General features: G+C 39.2%; 1 protein-coding gene across 9 annotated transcripts; it reads left to right on the forward strand.

Moving 5' to 3' along the window:
* Positions 1-220: 220 nt before the first annotated feature.
* Positions 221-18501, forward strand: aftphb (aftiphilin b). 9 transcript variants are annotated; one of them, XM_085427363.1, is made up of 11 exons: positions 221-557; positions 3423-3822; positions 5091-6564; positions 6757-6923; positions 7432-7558; positions 7684-7740; positions 7955-8077; positions 8186-8246; positions 13781-13867; positions 14405-14528; positions 14627-18500. In XM_085427363.1, the coding sequence occupies exons 3-11, from the start codon at positions 5095-5097 to the stop codon at positions 14763-14765; spliced, it is 2355 nt and encodes a 784-aa protein (XP_085283489.1). In that variant the 5' UTR covers positions 221-557; positions 3423-3822; positions 5091-5094; the 3' UTR covers positions 14766-18500. The 9 variants fall into 9 exon arrangements, 7 of the variants coding, with proteins under 7 accessions (XP_085283489.1, XP_085283490.1, XP_085283491.1 ...); XM_085427364.1 differs by having other exon boundaries at positions 3426-3822; XM_085427365.1 differs by having other exon boundaries at positions 3551-3822.
* The last annotated feature ends 14 nt before the right edge of the window (positions 18502-18515 follow it).

Genomic DNA, 18515 nt, shown 5'->3' on the forward strand with positions numbered 1-18515 from the left:
ACGTGTGTTTCCCATTTTGAAACAAGTGAAGTGTTTCCCATGTTTGACCCAGCCAGGACCTACTAAAAGTGCTCACTTGGGATGGCCCATATGGGTTTAATGTGAAGAACCCAAGTAGGCCCCATACAAAAAGCCCAGTTTGAGCCCATGCCCACATGGTACCCATCCAGCCCGAGCAAAAACCAGGTGGGGCCCATATATACATGTTGGCTGGGACGAATCGTACTTCTGGGTCTAAAGTAGTCTGCGTTTAATATGGCTTTTGTGTTGTTAACATGTTTAATGTTATGTATTTTCTTCTATTTGATCTCAAAAAGCTCCTAAAACAGTCAGTGATCACTGTTGACCTCCCTTGGCTTTTATTACCGCTAATCATTTATTTAAGCTCAGTTTTTACCTTAGGCTGTAACTACAGCCCAGCCCATACAGCAGTATATGAATGACTAACCTCGTATTGTGGATGGATTATCTCAGTTGTTCTCCTGGCTGAAGTTTGGTCCTTTTACAGCATCCTGCCGTGCGATTACATTTGTTCCTGACCACCGAGAACACTCACGGTAACTTTTATCGAGTGGGAAAAAAGTTAGCTTGTTTATATTATGCTAACATAGCTGTGTCGCTAGCGATCACGTAGCACATCATTATATACCAGCTAGCCCAACTTCAGTAACCCTACAAACGTCACTGCTGTTTAGTTTTCTGTCTTCATTTATGCTGGAAGTGATAAGAGTTGTACGTTTTAATTTGTTTCCAAAACCCCGCAGTCAGGACATGCTATATTGTATTTAGATAGAAGCTAGCGAGCTAACTCCCTGCTAACTTCTAATTCTGTTAAATGTCATAAATTCTGTTTTCATGGATGCCTGGATGTTAAACTCAATTGTTACACCTGGTAGAGCAGAACGCTGATCATTTTATTAAAGATGAAAGACTTTAGACAGTTTTTCAACTCTCAGTAATGCCATAGTGATCGTTTGATATATGGACCTGCAGCGGAGTTTAGACCCAGACACGGCTAGTGACGTCAGACTGAACAACCGGATTTACTTTCTGGCTCTTGTCTCTGCAAAATGTCGAGCAAAAGCAACGAGTTTTTTTTTTTTTAAATGGACTAACAATTAGGTGGAGTTGTTGCTGCAAGTAATACAAAAGTACAAAGTTGGAAAAGCGATTGAGAATTGAAGAAAAGCTATCTGGACCATGTACAAACTGATATTAATCTTTAACGGTGCTGTCTCAATTTGTCACATGATTGCATCACTTGACTAGGCTATGTTCACATGTATGGGTATTTTTGAAAACGTAGATTTTTCTATGCGTTTGTACCTTTGGTCCACACGTAAATGGCGTTTCCGGCCACTGAAAACGGAGAGTTTTAAAAATTCCTGCCTGGGTGGAGATTTTCAAGAACTCAGTTTTTGCGTTTACTATGGACAAGAAAAACGGAGAAAACGCAGGGTCATAGGTGCACCAAGTTATTGTTTCGGTGAAATCAATTTCTACAATGGCGGACTTAGACAAAATACTGTTAATTTTACTCTCTGTAGTGTTTAAATGCTTACATACACAGACAGTAACTGTCCCTCCACGCATAGGACTCAGGTCTGCTTCTTTGCGCCATCTTTGTTTACTCGTTCCCGCCCAGGCGTCTAGACATCTGATTGGCCAACATTTCTACACGGTTAGGAATATAGCGCCACCTGTTGCTTTGGCATGCTCCTTTCAGCATTTTCCTTCGTTTTTGTTGTTGAGGCGTGGATGGGATTTTTTAAAAAAACGAAAAATCTGTTTTCAGAAATACCCGTGTACGTGTGGACGTAGTCTACAATGTATCATTGTTCTCAAAAAGGCTCCAGTTCGCTTTCCACAATGCTACTCGAAAACGTCGTTTTTCAAATGTATACGCTTTGGAGAGCGTTTTCAAAACGCTGCGCTTTCCTTGACCGAAAACACCGTCTCAGTGTGGACGGAAGGCCAAAACGGAGAGAAAAAGTGATGAGTCATGATAGCATTACAGGCTGTTCATTTTTAAGTGTGGTAATTAGAAATATTGCAAAATAAAATATCCACAAGAAAAGGCTTTTTAGTATATGCTGAATTATCAGTTTCAAAGCTACTCTACCAGAGTTTCACTAAAAAATGAAACAAAGGATAAGTTTTAACCCTTTCATGCATGAATTATGACAACCTCAATTGGGATTTTTTTGCTTAAGTATTTTTTATTAAGCTTTGGGCATGAAAAAAACTTTTTTGAACCTTTTAAACATCTACCTTTCAAAGAGTTTTTTTTGCATGTCCACTTGCCTCAGAATTTGAAATTGTTATTAAATTTGTAAGGTGTCCTTGAGTGTTTTCAAAGGTGCCTATAAAAATCTGTATTAGTGATGAATGTTTGCATTTTTTCAAAATACACATCTTTTATGAATGATGTGTACAGATACACCCTTAGTTAGGGGAAAAATGATGTGAAAATCATCAGTGGAACCGCTGTGTAATAATATTCAGATCATACACAGATCAGATGTAACATTACTGCAGTTACATGTGTTAGCACATGCTGCACCCAACAATGGGAGGCAGAGGCAAGTTAAATAAACAAGAGCTAAGCCTTTAATGCAAAAGCCTTTAATCCAAAAAGAACTAATGTTACACTAAGTCCAGTAGGCAAAACAAATAGAAACTCCCACTCAAAAACAAGCGAGAAGGAACTCAGGGAAGAAGAGGTGGGGAAACAGATGAGCTTACTTGGGGAGAATCAAGACACTTCCACACATGACAGATTGAAGAGAGTTGGAATCAAATAGAGGTAATACTCACGATGGCAGACTAACTGCAAAGAGGAAAAGAAATACTGAAACATGAAGGCAAAGGGAGGGGGAAATGGAGAAACGAGATAAACAGGAAGGCACAACAAAACAAACAGGAAGAAAAGACCGTAACAACATCCAACTAAAAATCTCAAACCAATCACTTAAAGAAAATCCTGAAACTATGTGGCCTGTAAAGCCTGACACTTTCTTTTATTCTGCCATACAAACAGCTATGCTGAAGCAGAAAAAGTCAGCCCAGTCTTCACACAGTTCGACCCAGTTTTATTTTTTATTTTCTGATATTTTATGTGTTTGCTTTGAATGTTTGCACAGTAAAAAAGAATAATTATAGACAGTGATAAAGCACACATTTCCATAAATGATCTAAGCCTTTGTACTGTAGGATATGAGATAAGGGCAACTCCTATGGACAGATAACCTGATACAGGTGAAAAAACATGATAAACACCAGGAAGAATATATTTCCCACAGTTGCAAACCTGAGGATGCTAACTTAGATCCATGAAACATAGTTTGTTCATTCGTTTGTTTACAGTGACAGTAACAAAGTGGAGGTTAAAAAAAGGCAATTTAGGAATAAATTTCCTCCAGTAGGAGGCGATATTCTTCAACGAAGATCGTCTATTTGAAGAGGCATCCCTTTCCCCATCTGTGACGCTGACCTTGAGTTACTCCCTTCACTGTGGATGGAGCAGAGTGTGACATCTTAGTACTTTTAGCATCCCAGGTGACGCCTACGGAGACCGCGAGAGGATGGAGAAGGGCTGCACCGTTGACAGACAGGCGAAGTGAACGAGAGGTGATAAATAAAGAGCTGGGATTGCTCGTTAAACGGCCTGTCACTGTCTGGCTGATTCTGACGGACAGCTAGCATCAGACAGCGGCTACATGAGCTAGCCGCTGGCCATGTCAGCTAATCAGCTTCTGTGTCGGTAACAGGACAGCGGAATGCCGTTTGGGAACTACCTTATTTTAACCCCATTATTTATTGGTGAGTAAGCTCTCTTTGCATCAGTGCTACCTAATTAGCGAGTTTCGTGAACAGTTTGCGTTTACATGACTCTACATTCAGCTGTTCACGTCATGCCACGATGACACCTGTCTGTCTGTCCAGGATGAAGAGGCTGGAGAAAATGGCAGGACGGCGGTGCTTGTTTTCGCCCACAAAAGGCGTGCGTTAACTTGTTCAATACAGAAACACGCACAGAGTTCACATGATCACATTTGTTAAATAGAATGAACCAGAATAGACTCCAGTTCATTTGTTTTTTGCGTTAAGAGCTTATCTGTGACCCTGTAGGGCTAAGACTTCGGGTTTGTGCTGTTCATCTAAGTAGCACAAAGCTGCGGATATTGTTTCCCGTATCGGCTTACTGTCCGGGGCAGCGCTGGCCTCTCTTGCGTCTTAGGATCAGAACCAGGTGGAGAGTCATGCAGGTGGTTTTATAGATCAAATGAAAGAAGGTGATATTTGAAATGAGGAAATCAGATTGCTCATTGTGTACATTATGTGCAAGTTCCTCATTATTTAACTCTGCAGAATGCCAGCAGTCCCATGTACACAAGTGTGGAAATCAACGATCACAGGGCTGTGCCAAATTTATTTCAGTTGGTCTTTTGTTCCACCTGCCTGCTATTTTGATCTCAGGTGAGCCAGGCTAATAAAATAAAAATAAAACTTTTTTTTAAAAAGGTAAAAAAAAATTCATATTTAAAGGGGACGTGGCCTGCTTATTTCCAGCACGTTTTTATTATTGGAATATTTAATTGGTGAGAGACACTACAGTATTACAAAGAAAAGCCCAACAATCGGAAAACCCCCTATGAGCAAGTACTTGGTGACTGTGGGAATGAAAAAGTCCCTCTTAACAGGAAAAAACCTCTGGTAGAAAAAGGCACAGGGAGGAAGAGCGATCTGCGTGACCAGCAAAGGAAGAGAGCAGAGATGGGAGAAAAGAGTATGGTAGAAGGAGCCAGAGTTTAATAACTACTAGTGATTGAATGCAGTAAAGAGTGAAAAGAAATGATTAAGGAAGAAATGCTCAGTGCATCATGGAAAGGCCCCCCCCCCCCCCCCCCCCTCCCCCCAACAAGGGTTCAGGGTCATTTGATCCAGACGAAAATATAAGCTTTATCCAAAAAGAACCTTTAAGTATAAATTATTAAGCAAATAACTTTAACACTGAAATTATTCCCAGAAGCTGTTGTTTTGTTTTTTTTTATCCTTCTTTTCTGATTGTGTGCACTTTCTTCTACCAGGTGCATGAGTCCTTTGGGAGAACCCATGGAACCCAACATCATACCCTTGCACTCCTCTTCCTTGCCTCTGATGGATGATGATGGTGATGGGGAGGTGGCATCAGAGGAGGATGAGTTTAAGGACTTTTCTGTCGGGATGTCCTGCTCCTCTCTTAATTTTGCTGATGCAACTGAGTCACCTTCTAGTTTCAGACCTCCTTCTCCAACCTCAGAACCAGCCACCCATCAACCCAGTTGCAGCTCTAATTGCGCAGGTGAACAATCCCAGCCTACATCCGAAGTGAAGCTGGAGTCTGGTAAGGCTCAGATGGATGTAGGACAGGAGGATTATAATGCTGAACCTTCTTTGCACCTCACAAATGGATTTGCTGAAAGTGAACATAACTCTGGGGCCCATACTTCTTCTGTAGGTGGTCGGTCTCCTGTGGAGGAAACGGGGTTTGCTGATTTCACTGTGTTTACAAAGCAGACGGGACACCCCTGGTGTTGTGGCTTCTCTCCACTGGCTAACACAGAGCAGGAGGATGCGAGAGTAAAAGGGACAAACAGCACCTTTAGTGAACAAATACATGAATCAGGAGAGGATTTTATTATGGAATCTGAGCCCAGATATCACTGTGCACACAAAGAAAAACAAAACATCTGCACTGAGATCAGGGAGAAAAGAGATGCAGCACTTGTGCAACCATCTCAGGTCCATCATCAGCCTCAGGAAGCTACAGGAAATTGGAGTTTTCCTTCTGAAGAGGAGGAGCTAGATAAGCCTTGGGATAGTCAGAGGGAAAGGAGGAATAGCTTTAATTCTCTTCAAACCTCTGAGGTACAGGACGATGGAGATGCAGAAGAAATCTTTCAAACATGTAGTATGCATGAGCCTATGTCAGAGGACTTGGCATCCTTCAGTGATGATTTGTCATTTGAGGTTGCTTCTGCAGATTTGGAACCAAATGTTTCATCCCTTGCTTCTCAAGATGATCAAACTGATTGGGACCAGTTTGATGAAGATGAAGACCTGGGAAACTGCAGACATTCTGACTCTTTTGGAAACAGTAATGTGACAAACCTCAACCAGACTGAGTCAGACAGGGACATTCATCACTACGAATATCCGACTCAGGAAAATTCTGCTACCTCCAAACAGTCACAATCTGGAACAAATTTGCAAGACAGATTTGCTGACTTTACTGACAGCAGTTTTGAGCATCACAGACCTCAAGAAGATCTTCAAACAGCTGATGCAGGGGTGCAGATTCTGGGAAATCTCCCACTGAGTGACAGCTTTGCAGATTTCTGCTCGGCGCCCACGCAGGAGGATGAAGAGGGGTCGTGGGCGGAATTCAATGACCAGAGTGCAGAGGATGGAAGAAGTTGGAGACAGTTCAGAGCACCAGTCAGCAGCCTGCAGACTGATGTAGACGATGAGGAAAAGAATAAGCAGGACAGAGTGGAAGGAACAAGAAGAAACAGCTCTCAGGTAGAAGTTAATTTTATTTAAAAACCTAAACTTCTGCTTACATTATCGGTTGTCTGTTTTTATTATTAAATGTTACCAATTTTTAAAAAGAATTTAAGCTATTTAAAGGCATATTAATGTTTTAAAAAGATAAATAGATATTTCTGAAATTCTAGTTTAAAAATGAACCATCTTATATTCCTATCTGACCAGGATTCACTGCCCTGTCGTGTCCAGGAAATCCTTCAAGCCAGTTTCCCAAAGGTAGTGGTTCCAGCTGTGGAAGATGAGAAGGAGCTGGTTGGCCTCAGTGCTTTGCTTCAAGCTGAGCATCTCTCTGAGAGTGGGGAGGAGGTACCAGTCCCCAGCAGTGCTCAGCGGTGAGGAGAAACTCCTGAATTATGGCTTAACCAATCTGGAAAGCCATCAGCTAGTCTGTCAACTTCCCCTCAGGCTTAGGATTGGTTAATTTTCTGTGATTTCTTGGTTTTTTTTTTTATGTACACATAAACCACTACATTGGACACTGATGTGTCACTCCATACCCTGCCACCCACTCCAAAGGTGATGTTTGTGGACATGTCAAAAACTATTTGAAAAATAGTTTAAAAATAAAGTTCAAAAATCTTTTTTGCCTAAAGATGAATAAAAATATTTAAGAAAAAAATCCTGATTGAGGTTGTCATAATTCATGCATGAATGGGTTAATAGAAATCTGGTCTGAAGATGTACCCTATACGATTAGTTTGCACTAATCACATTAGTGCATAAATTTTTCAATTTGTAGTGGTATCCTTAACATTTTAGAATTTCATTCCTTGATATAGCAGATAAAGTAATAACTTCTCAAAATCTTAGCTGCTTTTAAATTTTCTTCTGACCTTCCAGGATTCAGCAGGAGATATTGAGGCCACATCAGGATGTCCACAATGCAGTTGGGCTCCAGTTTCAATGGGGGGGCTCCCATACTAACAGGACTCTGCTCAGTTGTCTTGGCGTGGACACAAGAAACGTTGTGAGTTAGGCATCAGTAGCATTTTCCATTACATGGCTTAAACTGCTGCTAAAATGGACCAAAAATTCTCTTGGTATCTTCCAATGCTATAGTGTTCCTAACACTTGCTCATTCCCAATTCCAAGGTGTTCACTGGGAGGAATAAGCAGTCTGTGACTGTGCCTGCTTTTGCATCCAGTCTGGTGAGTCTTGCTGCAGTAAATGTGAATAAACTTCACTGGTGTGTGTGGTAGGAGATCAGACAAACTGTGTCTTGTCTGATTGTCTGTGAATTGAGGACAGATTCAGTAGTACTAAAGCATACTGGGCTTTGTCGCTTCCCTGTGGGACCGGTTGCTCTTTATATATCTTTATTCAGTGTTTCCCAGCTGGAATATCAGTTTCTGTCACTTTCAGGGAATGCTTGAGCCAACCAAAGATGCCGTGCCAGCTGCCTGCTCTTCAGGAAGCACAGCTGTTACAGCACAAGCACCTCCAGGGCCCCGGGATATACCGGGCCCCTCAACACATTCAGCGCAGGTAAACTTGTCTGTTTGATTTGACTCATTAAACAAAATCACAAAGCATTACACTTGAATGGAATAACTTAAAATGCCACTAAAGAAGGTCAATTTTGTGTCGTGGCAGGAGGAGCTCCCTTCCAGCCAGCTGGACTGGAGCGGTCGTGGCCTTAGCAGCTCTCAGGACGGTACGTCCCCTCGCCGAGCCCCACATTTCTGGGGTCGGAAGTAGACTACCAGTCATGGCTTCTATTATCAAACCAAACCTTTTGTTAAGATTTAACTCTGGGCTTCTCACTATCTTCACAGCATGTGCTTTTTCTCTTTGAATTTACTGTGTTTCCCCTTAAGGCACTTTGCAGTAATACGGGATCACAACATGTCATCAAAATATAATATTTTCCTTTAATAATAATTTCCTCTCAAGAATAACAATCATCCAGTATTTTGAAATCATGACCAAAAACAGGGGAAACACTGTGCTGATCTCCCTTTTTGCTCTTTTTCTTCACCTGTTGTATTTACCTGTTGTCCTGTTGAGGAAAAAAATGATCTCAGTCTAATTTATTTATGGAAAATTTCTAATGAACTCACACCTGATGTGTAAGAAGCCTATTGAAGACATGATGTGCATACTAACCTGTTTCATTTCTGTTTTGTGGTTTACTCACTGAGCATGAAAATAACGTGCACTCTGAATAATCAACAGATTTGTTCTTCTAAAGGATCTTTTTTTTTTTTTTTTTGGTCTCTTTTAATTTTTGGCTATTGTGGGGGTCAAACTCCCAGGTCCTTAGTACTAATATCGTCAACCTGTTGCCAGAATTACTGTAAGTCAGCCATTAGACATTTCTAGTAAAGACAAATTAAAAAAGAATAATCTATACCAGTATACTTATTTATTTATTTTTTTGCTCAGGAATGTTTTATCAAGTCAATGAGAATCATAACTTATTGTACTGTTCAGTTTTATGTTTTTGCAGTTTTCAAATGAACGTTTGTATTCATCCTAAATTCCAAAAATCGTGAGTTATAAATTAAAAATTATTAAATATTCTCTTTGATCAAAAAGTATGATTTAAAAAAAAAAAAAAGGTTCCAAGAGTCCACAGAAAAACGCAAATTAGATTAAAATATGGCCAATCTCCCCTTCAGTGTAATCTCCCTGTGCACATCTGGATCACTTCAAGCATGACTGCCTAATTTCATAATGAACATCAAACTTTTTGAAAGCAAAGATTAAGGAGATGATCTTGAAGGGGACTTCAGCCAAGTATTGCTGGGGTGCAGTTTTTTGGGTTTTTTTGTTGTTGTATTTTTTTGTTTGTTTGTTTGTTTTTAGTTCTTTGTTTTTTGTTAATTTGAATTTGTCAATTGAATTGCAGAACTTTTTGATGAGACCACAAACAAAAAAACAAAAGGGCAGGTAGGAAAATCCCATCTGGTTCTTTCATAACTTAATGCGACATGGATTCAAACCAACACACTAAAAAAGATATAGCTCTGTCATTGCTGTAAAACAGCTGTGAACAGTCATACACAAACTTTGCCACGCAAATCATTTTGCTGCTGCAAATGTTTAAGAGGGTAAAGGTAAAATAAAGTGTGCTAAATAATTCTAACAAAGAGTTTGTTTTCCATGTATGACATGCAGCGTGGCTGAAAGCATAGCTTACTAACCTAAAAATGTGAATTGTGACTACTAACTAAAATATAAAATCCATTTCTAATTTGTAGCATGAAACATAGCATCTTTTTTGATGGTGTTTATTGATATATACATGTATATAACTAAGGATGGCACTGAGCAGCTACTACATCCATTTCCTGGACTTGAGCAGTAATGTTCTTGCTCAAATCTGGATGATTTCAGTCTGCAGGTCCTCAGGCAACTGTACGAAAAGAGATTTTACATCTCCCGATCATCTGAGTTCAGTTTTGTTTGTTTTCATTTATTTGTAATTTTTTATTTTATTTTATTTTTAGATCGGCAACACATAGAAGACTAAACATAGGGCAGAACAAAGATTAAAGTTGTAATAATGAAGCTTGCACAGCAGAGGGCAGTGTGCAGGGTGTAAGTGGTGCTGAGTGCAGAAAGAAAGTCAAAACACATTACTAGTTTGCAAGAACAAATCTATTAATACAAGAAGATGCAGGATGCAATCTTATTATTGTACATCATTTTATGTAACTGTGTGTCGTCTGTTCTGTAATTTATTATTTATTTATTTCTGTTAGATATGAAGCCAATTTTGGGATAAATTTAATTTGTGGGATTACTGTCCTAATAGAAAGCAGGCTTTCATAATTAAAATTGCAAAGGAGGAGTCACAGTTAAAGCTTGCAGGTGTGATTTTTATGTCGTCAGTTAATACTTAATTCTTTGTTTTTCTTTTAGTTTTTTTGCACTTGATTCTAGATCTGATCGTTCTGTGTGGCAGTGTTTGATTCCAATTTGCTTTATTTTGAGAAAACGGGTTTTGAGTGCTTTTCAGTGTTTCATTATCAATCAAACATGTTTCTGCACTATTCCTGTAAACACACACTTTTTTTTTTCTTTTCTTTTTTTAAAATAATGAGTTGTGCCTTTTGCTAAGCATTTTCTAATGAGTGCTTTTTTTTCTCCCAAATAGTGAAATAATGTTTGGACCTACAGTGACAAAAAACTTTTTTTCCTCTTAATTTATTCAGATTTACTGCTCAAATTGAGAATTAATGCACTGCTATCAGAGTAGAGGGAAATAGTTGTAAATACTGAAATAAATCGGTTGATCCTTTCTGCTTGGTTTGTCTTCTCTTCTCTTCATGTTTTCACTCTTTTATCACTTTGTGATAAAACCACTCTTCTCAGTGGTTGACTAGAGTTACATTACTCAAAGCTTAACCATTTGCATGGCTTTTCTATTTATTTATTGATTTTTTTTTTTTATTTTTTTTTTTGCAAGACAAATGTAAAAGTCCAAAAAGCAGAGACTTTTTTTAACCTCAATCTAATTTACATTTTGTCATTTTTGTGTTCCAAACTGTCAGATAGTCAAACAAGATTTTACATAAAAACATTCAGTTAGCACTAAATGATTGTGTTGAGCCTTTTGAGGAATGATTCTGTAATTCTGTAATGTGATTCAGAGACGCGATTACTTTATAAGTAATAAGAAATCGCGTCTCTGAATTTAATAGCCAATTGTGCCACCTTTAGAACACGTACAACCAAATGCTTTGTGCTTTGGTGCAGCCACATTTAGGGGGCTGGTTTTGAGGCCTAATGGTTCTTTTCAGATCTTCCCACAGCATCTCAGTGGGGTTCAAGTCCAACCTCAAACTAGCTCACACTAAAATGGAATTTTATTCAATTCATGAGCCATTTAGAAGTGAACTTCTTGGAAGTGTTTTGTTTACTGTTATGTTTAGATCATTGTCTCACCAGGGTTGCCCTTGCACTCGAAACTGAGTTCTGGGATTTTTGGCAAGAGCCCCCAGACATGCTAGCGTAATCATCGATCTGGTTTCAAGCCCAGATAAATGGGAGGGGTGCGTTAGGAGAATCCAAGCTGTTACACCCCGGCCTAGGCAACCGGGGTGCAACGTAGAAAAACAGAAATAAGGAAAATAAAACCACGAAGGCTCTCCACCAAAATCCCAAAACGAAAATATCCCATAACGAAAGCATTGACAAACCCATTCACAACTATTTATAACAAACTATTTATTTACAACACTGGGGGGGGGAGATCGCGACCATGACATCCTGAAACACAAGGCTTAAATACATAGAAGGAGCAATCAGGGAATGGACCACAGGAGGGAAACACAGCTGGGGCAAATTAGACCTGACGAGACAAGGAAAAGTAACCTGAACACACTAAGATAACACAGACTTTCAAAGTAAAACAGGAAATACATGACAGTCACGCAAAAAACAAAACACTGACAACACCGAAACGTAACAAAGCAGATCCACCTGTTGTGGTGACCCTTCAGGAGCAGCCGCAACTACTTTTTGCTCTACAAGATTTTTGGTCAATATCAAGTTTCTCTCTGCCAACTGGCACCAACAGCATTCACAACACTAACACTTCCACGCTTGACTCTTTGTAAAGCATCCAATTTGTTGAATTCTGAGTCTGGTTTATACCAGGTGTGACACTTTTTCTCTTACAAAAAGTTCATCCTAATCATTCTTTAAAACATTGACCCAAAATGTCTGAGTCCAGTAGAGTATGTCTTAGCAGAGTCTGTATAAGCCTTAGTTTTCTTCAAAAGATGCTATAACGTCTACACTCTTCCATGGGTCTCATTTTTGCCCACTGTGCACAGTTTCTTACATCTTTCTCTTTAGATGTGTTTCTGCTGACTTCTATTTTTTTTTTTTTATGACTTCCCGGATGAGCCGTCCTGGAAAGTCTTTATTTATTGATAATGTGTCGTTGTGGATCTGGAGGCCATGTGTCTGCAAGGGTTTACATGAACTGGCCTCAAAAATAGCTTTGTAACCCATCCCAGACTGATGTATTTATCACTTTCTTCTTAAGTTCTTCAGAATTTCTTTGGATTTAGGATTATTGTGTTGCTGAAAGGTCATTTAACTGACTCTGCACTTCTGAAAATCTCTAAGTTATTTTTAGTTAGGACTGGTAGTAATCAGGTGTGGTTGTCTAGTCAGACTGTGTGTGTGTGTTTGTGTGTGTTTACACAAGGTTAGTTGGTATTAATTGACCTTTAAGACTACTTCAGTTGCACACAAAAATGGAAAAAAAATCAGAACTTGGGGTCATTTTTTAACTACAAATGACAAGGTTTTATTTCATGACCTTATAAGGACAAATCCACCAGAGTCTGCAGGAGGAGGCAATCCTCATCAATTAGTACAAAAGACTACTAATTTGATTCGATTATTCTATTTCATCTTTAAGCTAGAACCTTTTAGCATTACCATTCACTAGTATTACACACAATAATCACATATAAAACTTAAAAGGGAAACGGACTAAAATAAACCCAACTTTAGCGGTGTGTTTCTGCTGACCTCTACTGTTTAACCTTCTTCATTGCAGTGAAGTGGCAGCCTCCTGGTTGTGACTGGTTTTGTCAGTACAGTTTTACTTTAACATTAACAGGCATTACAAATGACAACATGACTGAACAATAATGCCTCAATTTGAGTCTAAAGTCAAATTTTCACTGCTGGTTATATTTATTCTTCATCTGGTAACATGGCTCTAACATATAACTTAGTGTGCCCAAAAAAACCTCTGCTCTTTATTTACACAAAAAATATCATGGACACATTAAGTATAAAGTATAAAGTTAGAGGATTTCTTGTGGCACATGATTTGATGTGACTTATGGTAACTAAGCCCTTGTTACATTCCTGTTGTGACAAGTCACAGTATGTCTTCTGTGAAAAAGGTTTCACTACAGTACACAACACCACTGGGTGTTCTCAGTGAAACACACTTAAAGACTTCCACCACAGCAGGCTCCAAAACACTGATTTAAACTTAAACTAACATACCAATATACATATACTTGCCTTCCAAGTGTACACTCCAAGTCATGGAGAGTACATGTAGATAACTTCTAACAAACAAAACTGCTGACACCACATGCCATTGAGGTTCTTTTATTTACCTTAATGATTGTACCCATTTCCTTTGACTGTCCTGATAAAAAGACAAAGCTTCAGACCTCTTCTTCTTTCTCCCTTATGCTAGCACAGACTGTTCTGCTCTCAGTCTGGATTACTTTGGTCCTGAGGATGAGAGCAGGTCCAGCAGTAGCACCCAAAGCCAGAGTCCCCCTCCAGGTAAATAACTACACCTTTCAATTGTGATACTTAGAGCAATACAGAAATGAGCCTAGATCAGGGGTGGACAAATACTTTTCTCAAGAGGCCACATTAGAAACTGGGACTGTTGTGGAAGGCCAGACCATTAAGCTGAACTCAATTCTGCTCAATATTAATCTTATGTATTTAATTCAATGTTATTTATATAATGCCAAATCACAACAACAGTCTTCTCAATGTTATAAGGTAAAGATCCTACAATAATACAGAGAAACCCCAACAATTAGACACCCTATCAGCAAGCACTTTACTGACAGTGGGAAGGAAAAACTTAATTTTAACAGGAAGAAACCTTCAGCAGAACCAGGCACAAAGAGGGGCAGCCATCTGCCACGACTGGTTGGGAGTGGGCTCATCTCTTTATAAGCTTTTTAATGCATCCACCCACAACAATCCCAATTTCATTTGGGAACTTGGGAAAATTATTTGCCCACCCCTGCCTTCAATGCTGCTTGTGGTGTATGTCTTGTTATAACGAAACACTTTTGTGTAAAGGAATTGATCCAGAGCTGTATGAGTTGACCATCAGCAAGCTGGAAATCAACACTAACAGCAGCCACCTAGAGGACACTTTGAATCGCCTGATGTCCTCCGCAGAGAAGACGAGCATTTCAGTGAGGTCAGTGAATCTGATATATGATCTGTTTTTTGTTTTAAATTGAAATAATTCAAAGCCAGTTTAACTGTTACTGTTTGGTTGCGTGTGCTCTCTGACAGAAAATTCCTGCCGAGTGAAGAGCTGAGTGAAGAGGCTTCCAGGGTGATCGCTGTGCTTCCTAACTTGTCTTTCATGCAGGCCAAGGTCCTCATGTTCCCAAGCGTGCTCCTACCCAAAGCATGCACTTCTCCAAAATGACAACACATTATTTATATTTACAACAAACTGGATTGTGAAAATTTGAGATATTTTTGTTAAACACACACAGATAGAAGAGTTCAGAACATTTGATAACACAACTGATCATTTTAAACACATTGTGATATGGTTGCTTGTGTGCAGAGTTCTCTTTCCACTGTTTATTCCAGCTGTCTGCAAAACTCTTTTATACACTGCAAGTGAAACACTTCAGTGCATAAAAGAGGACAAAGGACATACCTGTGCATCCTCGATTGTAGCTTCTTGTAGCAAGACCTGCAGATGCATTTTAGGAACTGAGACAGGAGGAAGAACAGGGGACATGAGAAGGCATAAATTAGAGAAATGAGAAAACCCTTTAATCTTTCACTTGGCCTTGGCCTGCTTTCCCATGTATGTAGCTGATTCAACACGGGCTGTTTGAAGAGGTATAGAATAGGTATACTACTACATGTGAGGTCACATGAAATCATAGAGACTTATTGGGAAACGAGAGGTTGATTTTCCTGCTTTAGTAAAAATACTCCACCTGCTGGCTATCCTCTGCTTTTAGGGTGAAAGTTGTGAGTAAAAAAATATCCTCACATATGAGGATATTCAAATTTCAAAGCATACTAAACTGCAAACTGCAAACTGCACTGCGGAAGATCAGCAGCAACAGTACAGTGTGTGAAAGTATTATTCTCCTCAATGTGCAGTGTTGTGATTTAGTTTGGTTTAACGTCCCTTTTACCCAGATTTATTTAGTCTGTTACAGGAAACATGTCAGTCGAAATGGATATTTTTATATGTATGTTGTTATTTTTACCTAAAAACGACTCACGGTTATTTTAATGTAAGGCTATAACAGACAAATCATATAAAAGACAGAAAGAATGTGATTATGTAATGTGGCCTTTTTAAAGAAATATACATTTCAAACAATTTTTTTGTTTCTTTAATTTCAGCTTTAGCAAGGTCACTTTTGTTTTCACTTTTTCATTTTTCTTCCTCTATTACAAAGTTTTGCTTCATGCCAGTTACAGTATTCTGTTATGTCTGTTTTAGTATTAGGATGCCATACATGTGTTTCCATATTCAAGTCACGAAAGTATTTGAGATTTCTTTGATGAGGCGATCGTGGCTCAAGAGTTGGGAGGTCGCCTTGTAATCGGAAGGTTGCCGGTTCGAGCCCCGGCTTGGACAGTCTCGGTCGTTGTATCCTTGGGCAAGACACTTCACCCGTTGCCTACTGGTGGTGGTCAGAGGGCCCGGTGGCGCCAGTGTCAGGCAGCCTCGCCTCTGTCAGTGCGCCCCAGGGTGGTTGTGGCTACAATGTAGCTTGCCATCACCAGTGTGTGAATGGGTGGATGACTGGATATGTAAAGCGCTTTGGGGTCCTTAGGGACTAGTAAAGCGCTATATAAATACAGGCCATTTACCATGATGATAATATTTTTTTTCCTGCTCCTGGCTGATTTTTTGTTTTTATGTTTTATGATGTCCACAAACTAATAGGCTACATGTTCCTGACTATTTTAGAAAATATTTAGCATTATTGTTGTTCATTTGTTTGTTTCCAGTGATTTTATGTTACTGAGGTGCTTTGGAGTATAAAAACATTGTCCTGAAATACTGCCGTGACAAGCTTGTTGTCCACTTGCGCACATTCCTGTGAAACAAACAGCTGCTTCCTATAGTCATTTTACAATAAAACGAAGGGTTTATGTACAGTCATGACAGTCAAAGTAAGAACACCTTCTTTGAATCTGAAATGGGCCTGCCTGATCTCACAAGCAGCCTTCTGTCAAACAGGAAGTCACTAATCCCAGTGTAGGTGGGAGCAGGTGCATTCAGCCTGGAGAGACGTAGAGCTGGGATGATGGTGTTGAAAGCATAACTTTAGTGCAAGGGATCCAGGAGGGGGTCAATGATGGGTTTGAAATGTGACAACACAACATCCTCAAACATTTTCATTACTAATGAGGTCAAAGCAACAGGACTGTAGTCATCAAGGCGAATTTTAATTGTTTTTGGGAAACAGAAAAATGGTGGAGGCCTTAAAGCAGGCTGGCACATTTCTCCAGCGAGGTATTGAAGATATCAGCTGAAGTACTCAGTACTTCGGAAGTCTGCACAAGCTGTTTTGCAAAGGTTCTGTCTAATGAAGAGTCTATTTACATCTCTTTCAGAAGCAGTTTATGAAAAATTAAGTACACCCCATAAATTAATAGTTTATGGAGCCTCCTTTAGCAACAACAACTTAAAGTAATCGTTTTCTGTATGACTTGTCTCTTGCAGAGGAATTTTACCCTACTCTCTGTTACAGTGTTGCTTCAGCCCATTGAGGTTCAGGTTATATTAAGGTCCTGTCCTGTTGTATGAACCAGTTTTGACCAAGCTTTATCTATGAGACAGATGGCCTTACATTTGATTCTTGAATAATTTGGTATGCAGAGGAGTTCATGGTCGAGTCAGTAACCGCAAGAAGCCCAGGGCCCGTGGCTGCAAAGCAAATCCAAATCTTAACACCTACACACACTGCACATTGTAATATGTGTCATTTAGCAAAATGTGTCATATCTGTCATTTAGTTGATTGTCAGAGGTTTAATTTTCCTAATTTTGAGGCCTGCTAAGGATCAGATTATTTTTATTATGTCCTGATTTGTAAAACCTGTGAATTGAAAGATGGTGTACTTTCTTTTTGCCATGATTATAATGTGAAAAGAGGGATTGTAAGTGTTATCAGAAACTAATCAAATAAGCTAAAAGGAATTTGTTCTCTCCTTTTTCCTATACTAAATAAAAATATGTCTGGAAGCGTGGGAGGGTAATTCTAAATTAATACATTTGTATACGATACATGGATTGTGTGCAGCCATTTATAAATATAGTTGTGGTCAGAAGTGGAACGCTCATCATGGGCCTGAATTTCTTAGTAATTTTGAACTGTTCATTTCCCAGGATGGAACGATTGTACAGCATACATCTTTCTTTGTTCAAAAAACACTAATCTGAATTTATTTTGGATTTTCTCTAATCCACACAAGATCACAAGTGCACATGCAGGCTCAAATATATATATACACTCAAATATTTTAAAAGTTAAGGTTCTGCAGTTTCATTTCATTACTAACTTCGCATTGGTGATTATGATTGACTATAACTGTAGTTTGTCTTTGGCAGCATAAAAAGAATTTGTTTGACAGCACTCACTGGCCAACACTCAGAACAATGAGAAATTCCAAGGAACTGGAAACTGCTGGAAGACCAGTGTCAGAAACTGAGCTACTTGGTCACAATAACAGAGGGTATGTGTGGAGGGGCAAAGATGATGCTTTCAAATCTAAGAACACTGTACCAGCTCTTAAGCATGGTGATGCTAGCATCATTCTCTGGCGCTATTTTGCTGTCAGTAATTGTGGTACATTGCAGAAAGTGGATGGAATAATAAAGGAGTAGGACCACCTCCACATTCTTGCAAAGATAGTAGTAGTTAGACAGAAGCTAGATAGTTAAAGCCAGAACACAGCTGGGTACTCCAGGTTAGGTTCATGACAATGACCTAAAACACACATCAAAACTGGACCGAATAAATAACTGCATCTAATTATTGTTTTTTTTTTTAAAGTCATTAAAGAAGTATGCTATGCAGTACGTAAACTTCTAACCACAACTTCATGCGTGCACAATATGTAGATGGTTTGTGACACAGTAATTATTTGTGTGATTGTGTTTTTCCTTCCTTCTTTAACTGTATGTAGGTTGA

The sequence above is a fragment of the Rhamphochromis longiceps genome, linkage group LG13 (assembly GCF_057381845.1).
Source record: "Rhamphochromis longiceps isolate RC_006_pf linkage group LG13, R_longiceps_female_GT1.1, whole genome shotgun sequence".
Lineage (NCBI taxonomy): Eukaryota > Metazoa > Chordata > Actinopteri > Cichliformes > Cichlidae > Rhamphochromis > Rhamphochromis longiceps.